Source organism: Nerophis lumbriciformis, linkage group LG36, assembly GCF_033978685.3.
Source record: "Nerophis lumbriciformis linkage group LG36, RoL_Nlum_v2.1, whole genome shotgun sequence".
Lineage (NCBI taxonomy): Eukaryota > Metazoa > Chordata > Actinopteri > Syngnathiformes > Syngnathidae > Nerophis > Nerophis lumbriciformis.
In genome coordinates this window covers 21981437-21998252 of record NC_084583.2, presented here as the reverse complement: position 1 = coordinate 21998252, position 16816 = coordinate 21981437, and the positions used below count along the sequence as shown (strand labels likewise).

General features: G+C 42.0%; 1 protein-coding gene across 2 annotated transcripts in view; it reads right to left on the bottom strand.

Moving 5' to 3' along the window:
* Positions 1–6534: 6534 nt before the first annotated feature.
* The window catches only part of LOC133576706 (uncharacterized), a 29382-nt gene continuing 19100 nt past the window's right edge, over positions 6535–16816 (bottom strand). Inside the window, exons 8-10 of one of the 2 annotated variants that reach the window (XM_061930023.2) lie at positions 7964–8065; positions 7802–7888; positions 6535–7725 (exon numbers count right to left, since the gene is read on the bottom strand). In XM_061930023.2, the coding sequence (XP_061786007.1) occupies positions 7507–7725; positions 7802–7888; positions 7964–8065 (408 nt within the window). In that variant the 3' untranslated portion in view covers positions 6535–7506. The remainder of the gene's footprint in view (positions 7726–7801; positions 7889–7963; positions 8066–16816) is intronic. The other variant, XM_061930024.2, reaches the window with a different exon arrangement.

Here is a 16816-nt window from a genome sequence, read left to right as displayed (position 1 = left end):
TGTTTTTTGTTTACATTGTTATTGCCTTCTGGTTAGCTAATGTTTGCCCTGCAGGTAATAGTCACTTTTCCACCCCTTTATATATTAGGTATAGTTGTAAGTAAAAAAAAAAAAAGGTCAAAGACAAAGCTATTCGGTTTCTTGTGAGTATATACACTTCACTGCCGATGTGGGGGGGCGCCACCTAAAATCTTGCCTAGGGCGCCAGATTGGTTAGGGCCGGGCCTGATGGTACTGATTCATTGATTGATTGAAACTTTTATTAGTAGACTGCACAGTGAAGTACATATTCCGTACAATTGACCACTAAATGGAAACATCCCAATAAGTTTTTACACTTCTTTAAGTCGGGATCCATTCAGATATATATACTATCAGATATACAAACGTTTGTATACTATCATCATAATACAGTCATCACACAAGTTAATCATCAGAGTATATACATTGAATCTTTTACATTATGTACAATCCAGGGTGTGGGATATGGAGGGGAAGGCGGGGGGGTTAGGTTTGGTTGGTATCAGCACTTCAGTCATCAACAATTGCATCATCAGAGAAATGCAGTGACGTGCGGTGAGGTTCATGACTGGTGAGGCACTGACTTCATCACAGTCAGATTTACAAACATATGAACCCTAAAGAGTATCTTATTCACCATTTGATTGGCAGCAGTTAACGGGTTATGTTTAAAAGCTCATACCAGCATTCTTCCCTGTTTGGCACTCAGCATCAAGGGTTGGAATTGGGGGTTAAATCACCAAAAATGATTCCCGGGCGCGGCGCCGCTGCTGCCCACTGCTCCCCTCACCTCCCAGGGGGTGATCAAGGGGATGGGTCAAATGCAGAGGACAAATTTCATTACACCTAGTGTGTGTGTGACAATCATTGCTACTTTAACTTAACTTTAACTTTACACATACAAACTGTAGCACACAAAAAAGCACATTTAATTAAAAAAAAACCTTATTATGGTCTTACCTTTACTTAGAAATTAAGTCCATGCACCGCAACTAAAGCCCTCACTTAAACTTTCCACGTGCAAGATTGAATCTATTTAAAAAAGTGTAACCGAGGGTTTATAAATGTCGCCTATACTATATGAAACTACAAAATAACAAACACGGAGGCTCCAGTTTACACGAGGACCACTTTATTTACCTTCTTTCAAAAACCTCCGCAACGTGACATCACTTCCGCTCTTAGCGCCTTCAAAATAAGAGCTCAAGGCATATACTGTATAACAGCGCATAACAGGAACTTAACATCACAAAGAGGAAAGCCCATGAAAATAGGTTACAAAAGTTATTTAATAAGAAGCCAAAAAGTGCAAAAACAATAATGTTCGTGTTGGAGGAGTTGTGAATTAGGTACACCTGCAGTCTGCAGGTGTATCTGCACAGCAGGCCAGCAGTTAGCCGAGTCATTGCGCAATTCCATGATGGCAGGTGAGGCCCCTGCCTCTAGTGACTGCACGTCACTGGAGAAATGGATATTGAAACAGTGTAGGTCTGACTTGGTAGGATATGTACAGCAAGTAGTGGACACAGAGAGAGAGATCAGAAAGTATAAGAAAAAGTAAAAGTGTCTACATTTGATTATTTACAATCCGGGGAGGTGGGATGTGGAAGGGAGGGTGTTAGTTTAGGGTTGAAGTTGCCTGGAGGTGTTCTTTTATTGCGGTTTTGAAGGAGGATAGAGATGCCTTTTCTTTTACACCTGTTGGGAGTGCATTCCATATTGATGTGGCATAGAAAGAGAATGAGTTAAGATCTTTGTTAGATGGGAATCTGGGTTTAACGTGGTTAGTGGAGCTCCCCCTGGTGTTGTGGTTATGGCGGTCATTTACGTTAAGGAAGTAGTTTGACATGTACTTCGGTATCAGGGAGGTGTAGCGGATTTTATAGACCAGGCTCAGTGCAAGTTGTTTTACTCTGTCCTCCACCCTGAGCCAGCCCACTTTGGAGAAGTGGGTAGGAGTGAGGTGGGATCTGGGGTGGAGGTCTAGAAGTAATCTGACTAGCTTGTTCTGGGATGTTTGGAGTCTAGATTTGAGGGTTTTGGAGGTGCTAGGGTACCAGGAGGTGCATGCGTAATCGAAAAAGGGTTGAACGAGAGTTCCCGCTAGAATCTTCATGGTCCTTTTGTTGACCAGAGAGGAGATTCTATAGAGAAATCTCATTCGTTGGTTGACCTTTTTGATGACCTTGGTTGCCATTTTATCACAGGAAAGATTAGCCTCTAGAATGGAACCTAGGTAGGTGACCTCATCTTTCCTGGTGATAACAATGTCACCCACTTTTATAGTGAAGTCATTGACTTTCTTAAGGTTGATGTGGGACCCAAACAGGATGGATTCCGTTTTACCTAAGTGTATGGATAGCTTGTTGTCAGCGAGCTTGTTGTCTGTGGCTAAGACTCAGTGGTTCTTAACCTTGTTGGAGGTACCGATATCCAACCAGTTTCATATGCGCATTCACCGAACCCTTCTTTAGTGAAAAATAAAATGGTTTTTTTTTCAAATTCAAGACAAAGTCATATGTGTTTTTACTGGTGCACAAAATGAACTATGCATGAACATCACCTTGTTCAAAGAACACAACCAACACAGTGTATGAACTCACAACAAATGACACACCTGAAAACCAGTGCGACTTCTGCTGTAGCCGTATCCATAATACGCCAATAGGGAGAAGTTTTTATTTACACAATGATTCGGGTGTGTCTTGACCTTCGCAATGGAGGCTCCGCCGAACCCCTGAGACCGATTCACCGAACCCCTAGGGTTCATCGAACCCAGGTTAAGAACCACTGTGTTAGGGTAGAGTTCAAGGGTGGACCCCGGGATGCAGAGAATGGAGGCAAGGGAAGCGATAACAAATGAAAATATTTAATAAGTCCAAAATGGTAACTAAGGGTGATGGGGCAAAAGTGCACACCATGGGAAATATAACAAAAGTAGTCTCTTTCAGAGGTTGGCGGAGCAAAGGTCAGGACGCACACAGCGTGGTAAAAACTAGTCCTCTCAAAACAAGGTGGCTAGGAAAACAAAAACACAACGAGGTCAATATAACAGAAATATGTGAAGGCAACATACCATGGAAGCAGAATCAAGGTAGCACATGTCAGAGCGGAGTTCAAGAACAATAACCGGCGGGGACCAGCTGGTGGAGACGCGCTTAAATGCTACCAGGAAGTGATTAGCAGCAGGTGTGCCTCGTTGGGGACAAAATACTGTAAAAGAAACTGAAAAAACCAATAGAGAAGGCAGGGAGAAGACAACATACATAACACACTGGGCTAAGTGGAGACTCATTTTTGTCAATACAATTTGCCTTTTCCCTATCAAAATATGACCCAAATATATTGCTCATATAAACACATTCGTCTCTTTGCTTTGGCTACCAAAGAAGTTCGGATTTGAGTTGTTTGTATTCCTATGCCAATGATGGATTCACAGGGAAAGGCGTGTTGTTAAACACCAATGTTAGTTTTGTTCTTGTTAATTTACACACATTGCTTTTTATTTTTATTAAATCAACATAAAAAACACAAGATACACTTACAATTAGTGCACCAACCCAATAAACCTCCCTCCCTCATTCACACAAAAGGGTTGTTTCTTTCTGTTTTTTATATTTTGTTTCCTACAATATAGAACAATGCAGTCTGCAAGGGATACAGTCCGTGAAACACACATGATTGTGTGTCCACTAACATTTTCATTAATTACCATTTTTTATGTAATTGTTTTTATATTGTTTTACTTTCTTCTTTATTCAAGAAAGTTGCACATTGCTTTTAACATAGACATGACAATATACTTGCAAATGTGGACTATAGCTCTGCTTTCAATACAATAATCCCGGACAGACTCTGCAATAAACTGGACACTCTTGGCCTCCCCCCCTCTCACAAACGCCTGGATAAGGGACTTCCTAACGGACCGACCCCAGAATGTGAGACTTGGCCCGCACCTCTCATCCTCCCGCACGCTGAGCATCGGCTCCCCACAGGGCTGTGTGCTGAGCCCCCTCCTCTACTGCCTTTACACCCATGACTGCAGTCCGGCCCACAGTGACAACCTTACCGTCAAGTTCGCCGACGATACCACAGTGGTCGGGCTCATCTCCAGGGGTGACGAGGCTGCCTACAGAGAGGAGGTCCTGAAGCTGACGGCCTGGTCTTCGGAGAACAACCTCGCTCTCAACACCAGCGAGACCAGAGAGATCATCGTCGACTTCAGGAGGAGCAGCACCGACCCTGCCCCCCTCTACATCAACGGCGTGCGTGTAGAGAGGGTCCACACCTTCAGGTACCTTGGAGTCCACATCTCTAATGACTTCTCCTGGACAGTCAACACCACATCAATCATCAAGAAGGCTCAGCAGAGGCTACACTTCCTTAGAGTCCTCGGGAAGTACAACCTGAAGCCTGACCTGCTGCTGACCTTCTACCGCTCGTCCATCGAGAGCCTGCTGACCTACTGTATTACGGTATGGTACGGCAGCTGCACTGCAGCAGACAGGGAGAGGCTGCAAAGAGTGGTCAAGACGGCTCAGAAGATCATCGGCCGCCCTCTCCCCTCTCTGACGGACATCTACACCTCCCGCTGCCTCAACAGAGCCAGTGCCATCATCAAGGACAGCACCCACCCTGGCTCTGACCTGTTCCACCTGCTGCCCTCTGGGAAGCGCTACTGGTGCATTAAAACCAAAACAAACAGGCTAAAGAACAGCTTCTTCCCCAGGGCCATAACCATCCTGAACGGACTGCCCCATTGTCCCTCATAACTGCCTTCTCTTCGGTGCAATAACCCATTCCACCAACCACCCTGTTTTTTGTTGTTGTTGGTTTTTTTCATGTATATATTCATTTCACACCATATTCATTGCACTTCTACATTTTTTATATTTTTATATATTTGCACATTGTTTTTCTAGCATGCACACATCGCACTGTATGGAATGGCCTCAATCTCGCTACCTTGCGTAATGACAATAAAGCTGATTCTGATTCTGATGTGAGATCTGCATCTGTTGAGATACACTTTTATTTTAAAATCAACAATATACATATGGTACAAAAATAAAATGTGTCATTATCATCAAATGGAAAGATTTGGTGATACAGTACAATGTTCAATGTGGCGTGTTATACTGCATATTACAGTACCAACAGGGTTATCGTAGTAAGATAACTATACTACAGCACATTTAACATTGTAAATATTCACAGTTAATGACTACACTTATATCACCTAGGAGTCCACTTGAACAGCAGACTGGACTGGAAGGACAACTGCAAAGCTGTTTACAAGAAGGGCATGAGCAGACTCTTTTTCCTGAGGAAGCTTAGGTCCTTTAATGTGTGTTGGAGATCTTGTATCAGTCTGTTGTGGCCAGTGCCCTGTACTTTGCAGTGCTTTGTTGGGGGAGCAGCACCAGCAAAAGGGACTCAAACCGGATTGATAAACTGATCCGAAAACTATTGGCACGCAGTTGGAGGCGTTTGTGTGAGTGAGGGACAGGAGGACAAAGTAAAGTGTTTGTGTGAGTGAGGGACAGGAGGACACTGGACAAAGTGCTGGCCATCATGGACAATCCTGCCCACCCACTCCACCTGACAATTGAGGGACAGCGGAGTTCATACTCCAACAGGCTCCTTCAGCTTCCTTCCCGCACTGTGCGATTCAAGAACTCCTTCATTCCATCCAGCTGTATAATCACTGGCCATACAGCAATAGATGACATCTGTCTATTACCTGACACCTGGCATGTTAGCTACTTCTTTTTGTTTTTAACGTCTATTTTCTATTTTCTGCTGGATCTACTCTCTATTTTATGCTGCTGCTGTCACATATACTGTAATATTGTACATGGTCATTGGTATATATGTTATAGACTGTATATATAATATACTGTACACCTATTATGTATATATTCATATATATGTGATATTTTAGATGTGCACATGTGCTACATGTGCTTTGTGGACTTGGAGAAGGCATTCGACCGTGTCCCTCGGGAAGTCCTGTGGGGAGTGCTCAGAGAGTATGGGGTTTCGGACTGTCTGATTGTGGCGGTCCGCTCCCTGTATGATCAGTGTCAGAGCTTGGTTCGCATTGCCGGCAGTAAGTCGGACACGTTTCCGGTGAGGGTTGGACTCCGCCAAGGCTGCCCTTTGTCACCGATTCTGTTCATAACTTTTATGGACAGAATTTCTAGGCGCAGTCAAGGCGTTGAGGGGATCCGGTTTGGTGGCTGCAGGATTAGGTCTCTGCTTTTTGCAGATGATTTGGTCCTGATGGCTTCATCTGGCCAGGATCTTCAGCTCTCACTGGATCGGTTCGCAGCCGAGTGTGAAGCGACTGGGATGAGAATCAGCACCTCCAAGTCCGAGTCCATGGTTCTCGCCCGGAAAAGGGTGGAGTGCCATCTCCGGGTTGGGGAGGAGATCTTGCCCCAAGTGGAGGAGTTCAAGTACCTCGGAGTCTTGTTCACGAGTGAGGGAAGAGTGGATGGTGAGATCGACAGGCGGATCGGTGCGGCGTCTTCAGTAATACGGACGCTGTATCGATCCGTTGTGGTGAAGAAGGAGCTGAGCAGGAAGGCAAAGCTCTCAATTTACCGGTCGATCTACGTTCCCATCCTCACCTATGGTCATGAGCTTTGGGTTATGACCGAAAGGACAAGATCACGGGTACAAGCGGCCGAAATGAGTTTCCTCCGCCGGGTGGCGGGGCTCTCCCTTAGAGATAGGGTGAGAAGCTCTGCCATCCGGGAGGAGCTCAAAGTAAAGCCGCTGCTCCTCCACATGGAGAGGAGCCAGATGAGGTGGTTCGGGCATCTGGTCAGGATGCCACCCGAGCGCCTCCCTAAGGAGGTGTTTAGGGCATGTCCGACCGGTAGGAGGCCACGAGGAAGACCCAGGACACGTTGGGAAGACTATGTCTCCCGGCTGGCCTGGGAACGCCTCGGGATCCCCCGGGAGGAACTGGACGAAGTGGCTGGGGAGAGGGAAGTCTGGGCTTCCCTGCTTAGGCTGCTGCCCCCGCGACCCGACCTCGGATAAGCGGAAGAAGATGGATGGATGGATGGATGGATTTTAGATTGCTATATTTAGTCTATTATTGTCCTTTCTGTCATTGTAACTGAGCTACTGTGTTGAACAATTTCCCTTGTGGATCATTAAAGTTTGTCTAAGTCTATCACAAAGGTTCAGCAAATATATACTGTGCAGATCTGGGTGGTCCTGAGGGTCTGGAGGTAGGTAACATTAGAGGATGGGAGACTTTTGAAGCCCCATCAGAGTAAATAAATGACAAGTATGAAGCAGGAAAGGCTAATACTCTTATCATGCTGCAGGAAAATACCATTACACTTGGAATAATGGCATGCAATGTGGATACGAATTGATTTAAAATACTGTATAGGCTCGATTGCAAAAAGGCACGAGTGAGTCTTTGCCTTTTTCTGTAACTTTTTTCACAAGCTCCTCCGTGCACTACAAGACGTTGAGCTTCTTGGAAGTGTAAACGCTGCAGGTTTCAGATGTATCCGTGTCTAGTGGCAGCATAGAAAAATACTCGTTTGTTTTACTCCATCTTTCTTGAACCGACTTCTTTTTGATCTGAAATTGAACGCAGTCTTCAGAGGTGTGGAGGCAATCTGACGCCCCCGACAACGGGAAGGAAATGTTCCCCTCGTCCTCATTAGTTGTTTCCTGGTAAATGAAGCACAAATATGGCTAACACATGTTGACATCTGGAGTATTACCTCGGCAGATGAATTGAACTCACGGGAGTCAGGTTCTGCGCTGCCTGGTTCTCTGCTTTTGCACAAACAGGAGTGGTTGCTCCCATCACAGCAGTATAACCCTGGAAAGACTGAGACCATGAACATAAATCCAGTGTGTGCGACCAGTGCATGCGGAAATTAGCCGTGAGGTACGTAACACATACGCTATGAACTGGACTGGCAACCGGGGTCCATTTCCTTGGTGTTCCAGGCTGCTGGACATGATTGTAGTAGCCAGGAGCCTGAGGGCTTGGATCACTGTAGTTCTGTATGCAACATAAACAAGAGTACACTTGCTTTGCAAACTTCGATACATGGCAAGCAGTAGAAGTAGAGTGCCACCTCAACTTACAAGCACAATTTATTCCATGACTGAGCTTGTAACTCAAAGCAGCCCCGCCCATAGAAAATAATTGAAATCAATTAAATCCATGCTTGTGCTTTCCAAAACACCGCAATTTTTTTCACGCATTTTAAAGAGAAAAACGAATTACTTATTAAAAATCAATACAACAACTACAGTAGTTTTATGTAACTAGACGAGGCTATTCCTGAAGGAATTGCGTGTGAATGCTCCAATGCTGAAGTTGAAATGAAATCCTGGATTTTTTTTTTTACAATTGTCGAAGTAGAGCGCACGATTCCCAAACAGGCTGAATATTTTGAAGTTGGAAAAATGTGGGAGTTGTAGAACTGTGAAGAATGTTCCATTGATTTCAATGGGCATGTCCAAAAATTTGGGAATTTCGGGAAAAACAGGAATTTTTGGGAAAATGGTAAAAAAAAAAAATTGCATTTTTTTGAATGAATTGAAATGGTTGGTGTTGGAATTTCTCAAATTGGTTGAGAAATGTTCATAACTTTTATGGACAGAATTTCTAGGCGCAGTCAAGGCGTTGAGGGGATCTGGTTTGGTGGCTGCAGGATTAGGTCTCTGCTTTTTGCAGATGATGTGGTCCTGATGGCTTCATCTGGCCAGGATCTTCAGCTCTCACTGGATCGGTTCGCAGCTGAGTGTGAAGCGACTGGGATGAGAATCAGCACCTCCAAGTCCGAGTCCATGGTTCTCGCCCGGAAAAGGGTGGAGTGCCATCTCCGGGTTGGGGAGGAGATCTTGCCCCAAGTGGAGGAGTTCAAGTACCTCAGAGTCTTGTTCACGAGTGAGGGAAGAGTGGATGGTGAGATCGACAGGCGGATCGGTGCGGCGTCTTCAGTAATGCGGACGCTGTATCGATCCGTTGTGGTGAAGAAGGAGCTGAGCCGGAAGGCAAAGCTCTCAATTTACCGGTCGATCTACGTTGCCATCCTCACCTATGGTCATGAGCTTTGGGTTATGACCGAAAGGACAAGATCACGGGTACAAGCGGCCGAAATGAGTTTCCTCCGCCGGGTGGCGGGTCTCTCCCTTAGAGATAGGGTGAGAAGCTCTGTCATCCGGGAGGAGCTCAAAGTAAAACCGCTGCTCCTCCACATCGAGAAGAGCCAGATGAGGTGGTTCGGGCATCTGGTCAGGATGCCACCCGAACGCCTCCCTAGGGAGGTGTTTAGGGCACGTCCGACCGGTAGGAGGCCGCGGGGAAGACCCAGGACACGTTGGGAAGACTATGTCTCCCGGCTGGCCTGGGAACGCCTCGGGGTCCCACAGGAAGAGCTGGATGAAGTGGCTGGGGAGAGGGAAGTCTGGGCTTCCCTGCTTAGGCTGCTGCCCCCATGACCCGACCTCGGATAAGCGGAAGAAGATGGATGGATGGATGGATGGTTGAGAAATGTTGAAGTAGTAACATGTTGAATTGAGAAATGGTATTATGGAATTCTTGGAATTTCAACCGCTGAACGGTTGAAATGCGTTGAAAAATGTGGAAGGAGTAGTCGCCACAAAAAAGGGTGGAAAATCCTGGAATTTTTTTGAACTTGGAAAAAAAGGTAGTTTGAATTTCCAGGATGGCGGAATGTGTTGAAGGTGGAAGGTTTGAATCGGTTGAAAAATGTGGAAATGGTGGAAGTTTGAAAAATGGCCAATTCCTTTTGAATGGGAAAAAACGTCCCGGAAAACCTGGTGTGATGGGAAATCTGGCAATGTTTGGAATTTGTCAAAGGAAAGCCTGCCATTCCCGAATAGGCTGAACAGTTTGAATCGGGTGAAAAATGTGGAAGGAATATCGCGGTAAAATCTGGAGAAGAAGAAGAAAAAGACGTTGAATAAATAGATGAATTTTGGTGTAGCAAACCATGTGTGTGAATGTTATGGAGCATTCACACAATAATGTCATGATATTGCACAGCATTCACCTTGGGGACTAATTCAGTGTCTCCTTCGGGCTGCTTCTCCGTCAAGTGTTGCCAAGTCTGCGTATTATCTCCTTCGTATAAAAGTTATTTTCATAGAGCTGGTTGTTTCCCCGGTGACATCTGGCAACACTGTCTCCGTTGTGTGACAATAGGAACAAGGAAGTAGTTGTTTATGTTGCACACAGACAGATTTGAGGAGTCAGAGCTGACAACAAAGGATGTGTGTGTGTGTACCAAAGGTAATGCATGGCCGTCAAGCTTGTTGAGTTAAGACTAGACAGAACTAGGTCAAATACACAGTCTGCAGCTTCTCAATATTTTATGGGTAAATGTTTGTCATGTAGCTGCATGCTGTGGATACTGGCTGTGGTCTTTGTGATGCGGACTGATGCTGCTAATTGGTAGGACATATTTTTAAGGTTTTTCGTTTGTTCTTATGCTTCTTCCCTTCGCACATACTTTCTTGGTTGCGGTGGTTCGGGGGCATGATTGTGTCGATCTCTGAGTGGCGCTCAAACCAGCACGTCAACTGTTTAATCACGCCAACACAATATTAACTATTGCTCAAACAGTTGTGTTTCTTGTATAAACAAAGCAGGAACAGCAACGTTTAACCATTTATTAAAAGGGCTGTTGTCAATATTAGGCACCAACTTTCCGATGTATTCTACACAGTCTATCCCGCCCTCTTACAGCTTCTCGTCTGTATGACCTAATTACATACCTAGCTAGTTGTCACACCGCGGTGAGGGATGTCTTGTCTTGGTTTTTTCTGTCTTGTGATGTGCATGTTTTAGTTGGAAAAGTAACTCTCCTCTCGTTTCAGGTCACTTGCCCTTCCTTTTGTGTCATCAGTCTGACGTCATCCCGATTCCCTAATTGTTTCCACCTGTTCCCTAGTGATGGGTTGATGAGAAGCGTTTCGACACATTGCAAAACTGTATTGATACTGTGTCGATACTGTGTCACTAAATACTGACATCTGCTGGACATTAAAAATCCCTACAGGCAACCTATGGACCGACTCAACTGACACTGATTTGATGCCCTAGTACAGGGGTCACCAACCTTTTTGAAACCAAAAACTACTTCTTGGGGACTGATTAATGCGAAGGGCTACCAGTTTGATACACACTTAAATAAATAAATATATTGTCATTTGTAAGTTACACGTCAGTGTGATTTAAACAAGAATAGCTAAATAAATACATTTATATATATAAAAAAATGGGTATTTCTGTCTGTCATTCCGTCGTACATTTTTTTTTTCCTTTTACGGAAGGTTTTTTGTAGAGAATAAATGATGAAAAAAACACTTAATTGAACGGTTTAAAAGAGGAGAAAACAAGAAAAAATTTAAAATAACATTTTGAAACATAGCTTTTCTTCAATTTCGACTCTTTATAATTCAAAATTCAACCGACAAAAAGAAGAGAAAAACTAGCTTATTTGAATCTTTTTGAAAAAATTAAAAAAAGAATTTATGGAACATCATTAGTATTTTTTCCTGATTAAGATACATTTTAGAATTTTGATGACATGTTTTAAATTGGTTAAAATCCAATCTGCACTTTGTTAGAATATTTAACAAATTGGACCAAGCTATATTTCTAACAAAGACAAATCAGTATTTCTTCTAGATTTTCCAGAACAAAAATTTTAAAAGAAATTCAAAATACTTTGAAATAAGATTTAAATTTGATTCTACAGATTTTCTAGATTTGCCAGAATAATGTTTTTGAATTTTAATCATAGTAAGTTTGAAGAAATATTTCACAAATATTCTTCGTCGAAAAACCAGAAGCTAAAATATTTATTATTCTTTACAATAAAAAATAAATAAATTTACTTGAACATTGATTTAAATTGTCAGGAAAGAAGAGGAAGAAATTTAAAAGGTAAAAAGGTATATTTGTTTAAAAATCCTAAAATCATTTTTAAGGTTGTATTTTTTCTCTAAAATTGTATTTCTAAAAGTAATAAGAAGCAAAGTAAAAAAATAAATGAATTTATTTAAACAAGTGAAGACCCATCCATCCATCCATTTTCTACCGCTTATTCCAAGTGAAGACCAAGTCTTTAAAATATTTTCTTGGATTTTCAAATTCTATTTGAGTTTTGTCTCTTTTAGAATTAAAAATGTCGATCAAAGCGAGACCAGCTTGCTAGTAAATGAATAACATTTAAAAAATAGAGGCAGCTCACTGGTAAGTGCTGCTCTTTGAGCTATTTTTAGAACAGGCCAGCGGGCGACTGATCTGGTCCTTACGGGCTACCTGGTGACCGCGGGCACCGCGTTGGTGACCCCTGCCCTAGTATATACAATAATATAAACCAAGTCATTGTATTTCATTTAGGATTATTTCATATCTTCATTTAAATAAAAATATATTTTTATCTTTTTTAGATACAGTCAATAAATAATGTGAACATGTATCATAACATGGAAATCTAAGAGAACGTGTTGTGGATGATTGTGGACTGGGAATTTTTTTAATTTAATTTTTTTACACATTTTTATAAAAAAAAAAAAAAAAAAAAAAGTTTTTCTGACGTACATTTTAGACGATTTCTCTTCTTAGTTATTATTTCTCCGGCTGTAGAAAAGAGCCGCTCACAGGGCACAGAGGAGGCGACACAGTTGGCGTATCGGTCACGTGACCAAAACAGCTCATGATGGGTCACGTGACTTTCTAAAAGCGGTACGCGCACCGACACAGGGTTTTGCTCTATGAGCTCGACGCATGCGCCGATGCATCGGTGTTGCCGGACCCATCACTATTATTTAGTATATTCAGCCGAAGTGGTGAGTTTCAGTTATTTTTTCATTCTATCCTCAATTTTTGAGTGACTATTTTTGTTAATACTTTATTAGATTAGTGAGTGTAGAAATGTTCATAGCTATTTGTTTTTTCCTCCTGTTGGAGCGTTTTCTGTTTATACATTTTATAACATATACGGCGCCAATTATAGTTTGTCTTTGCATTTGTGTTTTCCTCCGTTTGGAGTGATTTTTGGTTGTTCCTATTCTTTCTTGGAACCTTTTTGCCGATTAGTTTTTGGTTAAAGATAGATATTGTAATCCTTGACTTGGGAGGTGAAAGGAAGTTTTCAAAATAAAAGCCTGTCCAAATTCCCTACTCTGCATCTGAGTCCTATCCTTTTACCAAGCCTGACACTAGTAAACATTTCAATTACGGTACATAAACTTTGTAAATGTAAAAGTTATAGACAATTGTCAGACATATGTGTTCTGTTAAACCACTAATGGTAACATAAGCTAGCCGGCGGTGTTCTTATTATGTTTTTTGCTTTGCAGGCAGCACGGTGGAAGAGGGGTTAGTGTGTCTGCCTCACAATACGAAGGTCCTGAGTAGTCCTGAGTTCAATCCCGGCCTCGGGATCTTTCTGTGTGGAGTTTGCATGTTCTCCCCGTGACTGCGTGGGTTCTACTCCGGCTTCCTCCCACCTCCAAAGACATGCACCTGGGGATAGGTTGATTGGCAACACTAAATGGTCCCTAGTGTGTGAATGTGAGTGTGAATGTTGTCTGTCTATCTGTGTTGGCCCTGGGATGAGGTGGCGACTTGTCTAATCTTCCATACATTTCCAAAATATTAGAGAAGGTTGTCTACAGTCAGTTGTTGCCCTTCTTAGAGGATAATGGTATCACTGAGCTGTTCCAGACCGGTTTTAAAGCCCTCCACAGCACAGAGTCAGCGCTTTTAAAAGTTTTTAACGATATCCTCCTGTCAACTGATTCTGGTAAATATGTTGTCCTGGTGCTTTTAGATCTGTCTGCTGCGTTCGACACCGTCGACCACGCCACCTTAATCACTCGTCTTGAGAACTGTGTGGGCATTAAGGGCGCCGCCCTCAACTGGTTCCGGTCGTACCTAACCGACAGGAGTTTTTGTGTAAAAGTAGACAGTTTTATGTCTTCCACAGCTCCTTTACCACATGGGGTCCCCCAGGGCTCAATCCTTGCCCCAATTTTATTTGCGCTTTACCTTCTCCCCCTTGGTTCTATTTTTAGGAAGTACAGTATTGCATTTCATTTTTATGCCGATGATTGCCAGATTTATTTTCCCATGGCACAAAATAACACGGTTCAACGTCTTATTGACTGCCTGCACGACATCAAAGTCTGGCTTTCAGCTAACTTCCTGAGCCTAAATGAAGATAAAACAGAAGTTATGTTGTTCGGTCCAAGTCGCTCTCCCTCCCCCAACGTTGACCTCGGCACTCTGACCCCGTATCTCAGCGACTGTGTCACAAACCTGGGGGTAAAGTTTGACTCAGATTTTAAATTCGAAAAACAAATCAGCAGTGTCGTTCAAAAAAGCTTTTATCAATTACGCCAAATAGCGAAAGTGAAACCGCTTCTATCAGGACATGATCTTGAGAAATTAATCCACGCTTTTATCTCGACTCGTCTTGACTACTGTAATGCCCTGTATGTAGGCATTAGCCAGGCCTGCAGCTCGTGCAGAACTCTGCTGCTCGTCTGCTAACACAGACCCGCAGACGTGAGCACATCACCCCTATTTTAGCGTCCCTTCACTGGCTCCCTGTGCGTTATCGAATACATTTTAAACTCCTTTTATTTGTTTTTAAATGTCTAAACAACCTCGCGCCAACCTATCTCTCCGACCTCCTTCAGCCTTACTGCCCCACCCGATCCTTAAGATCAGCCGATCAGCTGCTGTTGACGGTCCCTGACACAAGGCTGAAGCTTAGAGGTGACAGAGCTTTCGCCGTTGCTGCTCCCAAGCTCTGGAACGACCTACCCCTGAGTGTTAGACAAGCCTGCTGTCTTCCTGTTTTTAAATCTCTCTTAAAAACATACTTTTATTCCATGGCTTTTAACACTGAGTGATCTCCATCCTGCAATGGCGCCCCATAATACACCTGCTGTCAACCTGTTTTTATGTTTTTATGTTTTTATTTATTCTATTTTATTTTTTTTATCGTGTTCTGTTTGTGTTGTGTTGTGTTTGCTCGGTACTCGTATTCAAGGCTGCAGCTAACGATTATTTTTCTATCGATTAATCTATAAATTATTTTTTTCGATTAATCGGTTAATCTATAGATTATTTTTTCGATTAATCTATAGATTATTTTTCCTTTTACCGATTATTTTTTTTATTTAAAATGAAGATGAAAAAATAAATGTTGGCCAGTTTTTTCAAAAGGCATGACTTTTATATACAAAAAAAAAAGTATGGCCACTCAGTCAACATTGACAACAACATGACAAAATATTCTGTAACAATGTAAACATTTAAAACTTTTAACATTTAACAAAATTAAAAGTAGCTTATTTGCTTTTTAATGTGCAAATATAAAAGTAAACATCCAGTGCAAATCTTAATATTCTGCAATATTATAAGCATTTCTAAAGTAAAAGTATTGCTTATTTTGCTTTAAAATGTGCAAAAATAAAGATAAACATCCAATACAAAAAAGTGCAAAACAAAATATTCTGTAACAGTGTAAACATTTCAACAAAAGTAAAAGTATTGCTTATTTTGCTTAATAACACAACAATGATAGTATGATTAAAGTGAAAGTTAATTGTTGGTTTGTACATAGTATATGTAACTGTTAATGTTGTAAAAGGTATTTGCACAACTAATTAACGTTAGCGTTAAAGAGGAGCGCGTCTTTGTAAACACTGAACAGGCACGCCAAACGCGCCTCTCAGAGCGAAACAGTGTTTTAGTTTATGAATTTACAACGCAGATACAAATGACACATTCATGATTTTGTGTAATGATGACAACGTATACTCACGCGGACGATTGACTAGTTGATGGTGATGGCAAGAACGCTGTCGGGTGTTTTCTTTTCAAATGTTCCTTCATATCCGTTGTGCTGCTATGATAGGCCATTTCCGCTCGACACAGTGTGCACACAACAACTGTCAAGTGTTTTGCTTTTTTCGCTGTGCTTATCCCACACTTGAAGGGATGTACCAATGCTGAATGTGGCTTCTGGATTTCACTCAAAAGACCAGACCGTAGTTACTTTTTCCTTTTATTTTCCTTTAGTTTGCAACAGTTTTTCCAACCAAGAAACAGCTTCTTTTTTCTTCTTTAGTCTTTTTAGCAGTCTTTAGCAGTGTTAATAGACTTTAGTTTCTTTAGCTGTCATTAGCTGTCTTTAGTAGCCTTTAGCTTCTTTAGTAGGTGAAAAACCTTTAAGGACAAAACACCACAAGAATAACATGCTGTAAAAAATCAATCAATTATCAATCCCATAATTTACAACTATTAATTAGGCTATCAAACTCTTAACCATTAAACAAGTGCAAGAAAATGGACACATCTTTTCCCTTTAAGTTAAAACAGATTTTAAATAAATTGTCTCAACATAAATGCACCAAGATACATATAAAATACATTTAACACCAGAAACACAATAGATAAATGCAGCAGAAAACCCAATATGCAAATACATAAATACCTAACCAATTAACCACCTATTTAGATACATATTTAAAATCCATATTCAATATAAATATATTATTAATTTAGCAGTGAAACACTCAATCTTAAACGCTGTCTACTGGTAGAAAAATGCCCCTTTTTCTACGCCCTCACCAACACAGTTAAATCCAACACTTTAAATTGAGCGACTTCACCCTCCTGATGAAGCGAACTGCTCCAACATTTATCAAACTAAGCAAAGAATATCAACACTAAACAACAGTTACATAACACACT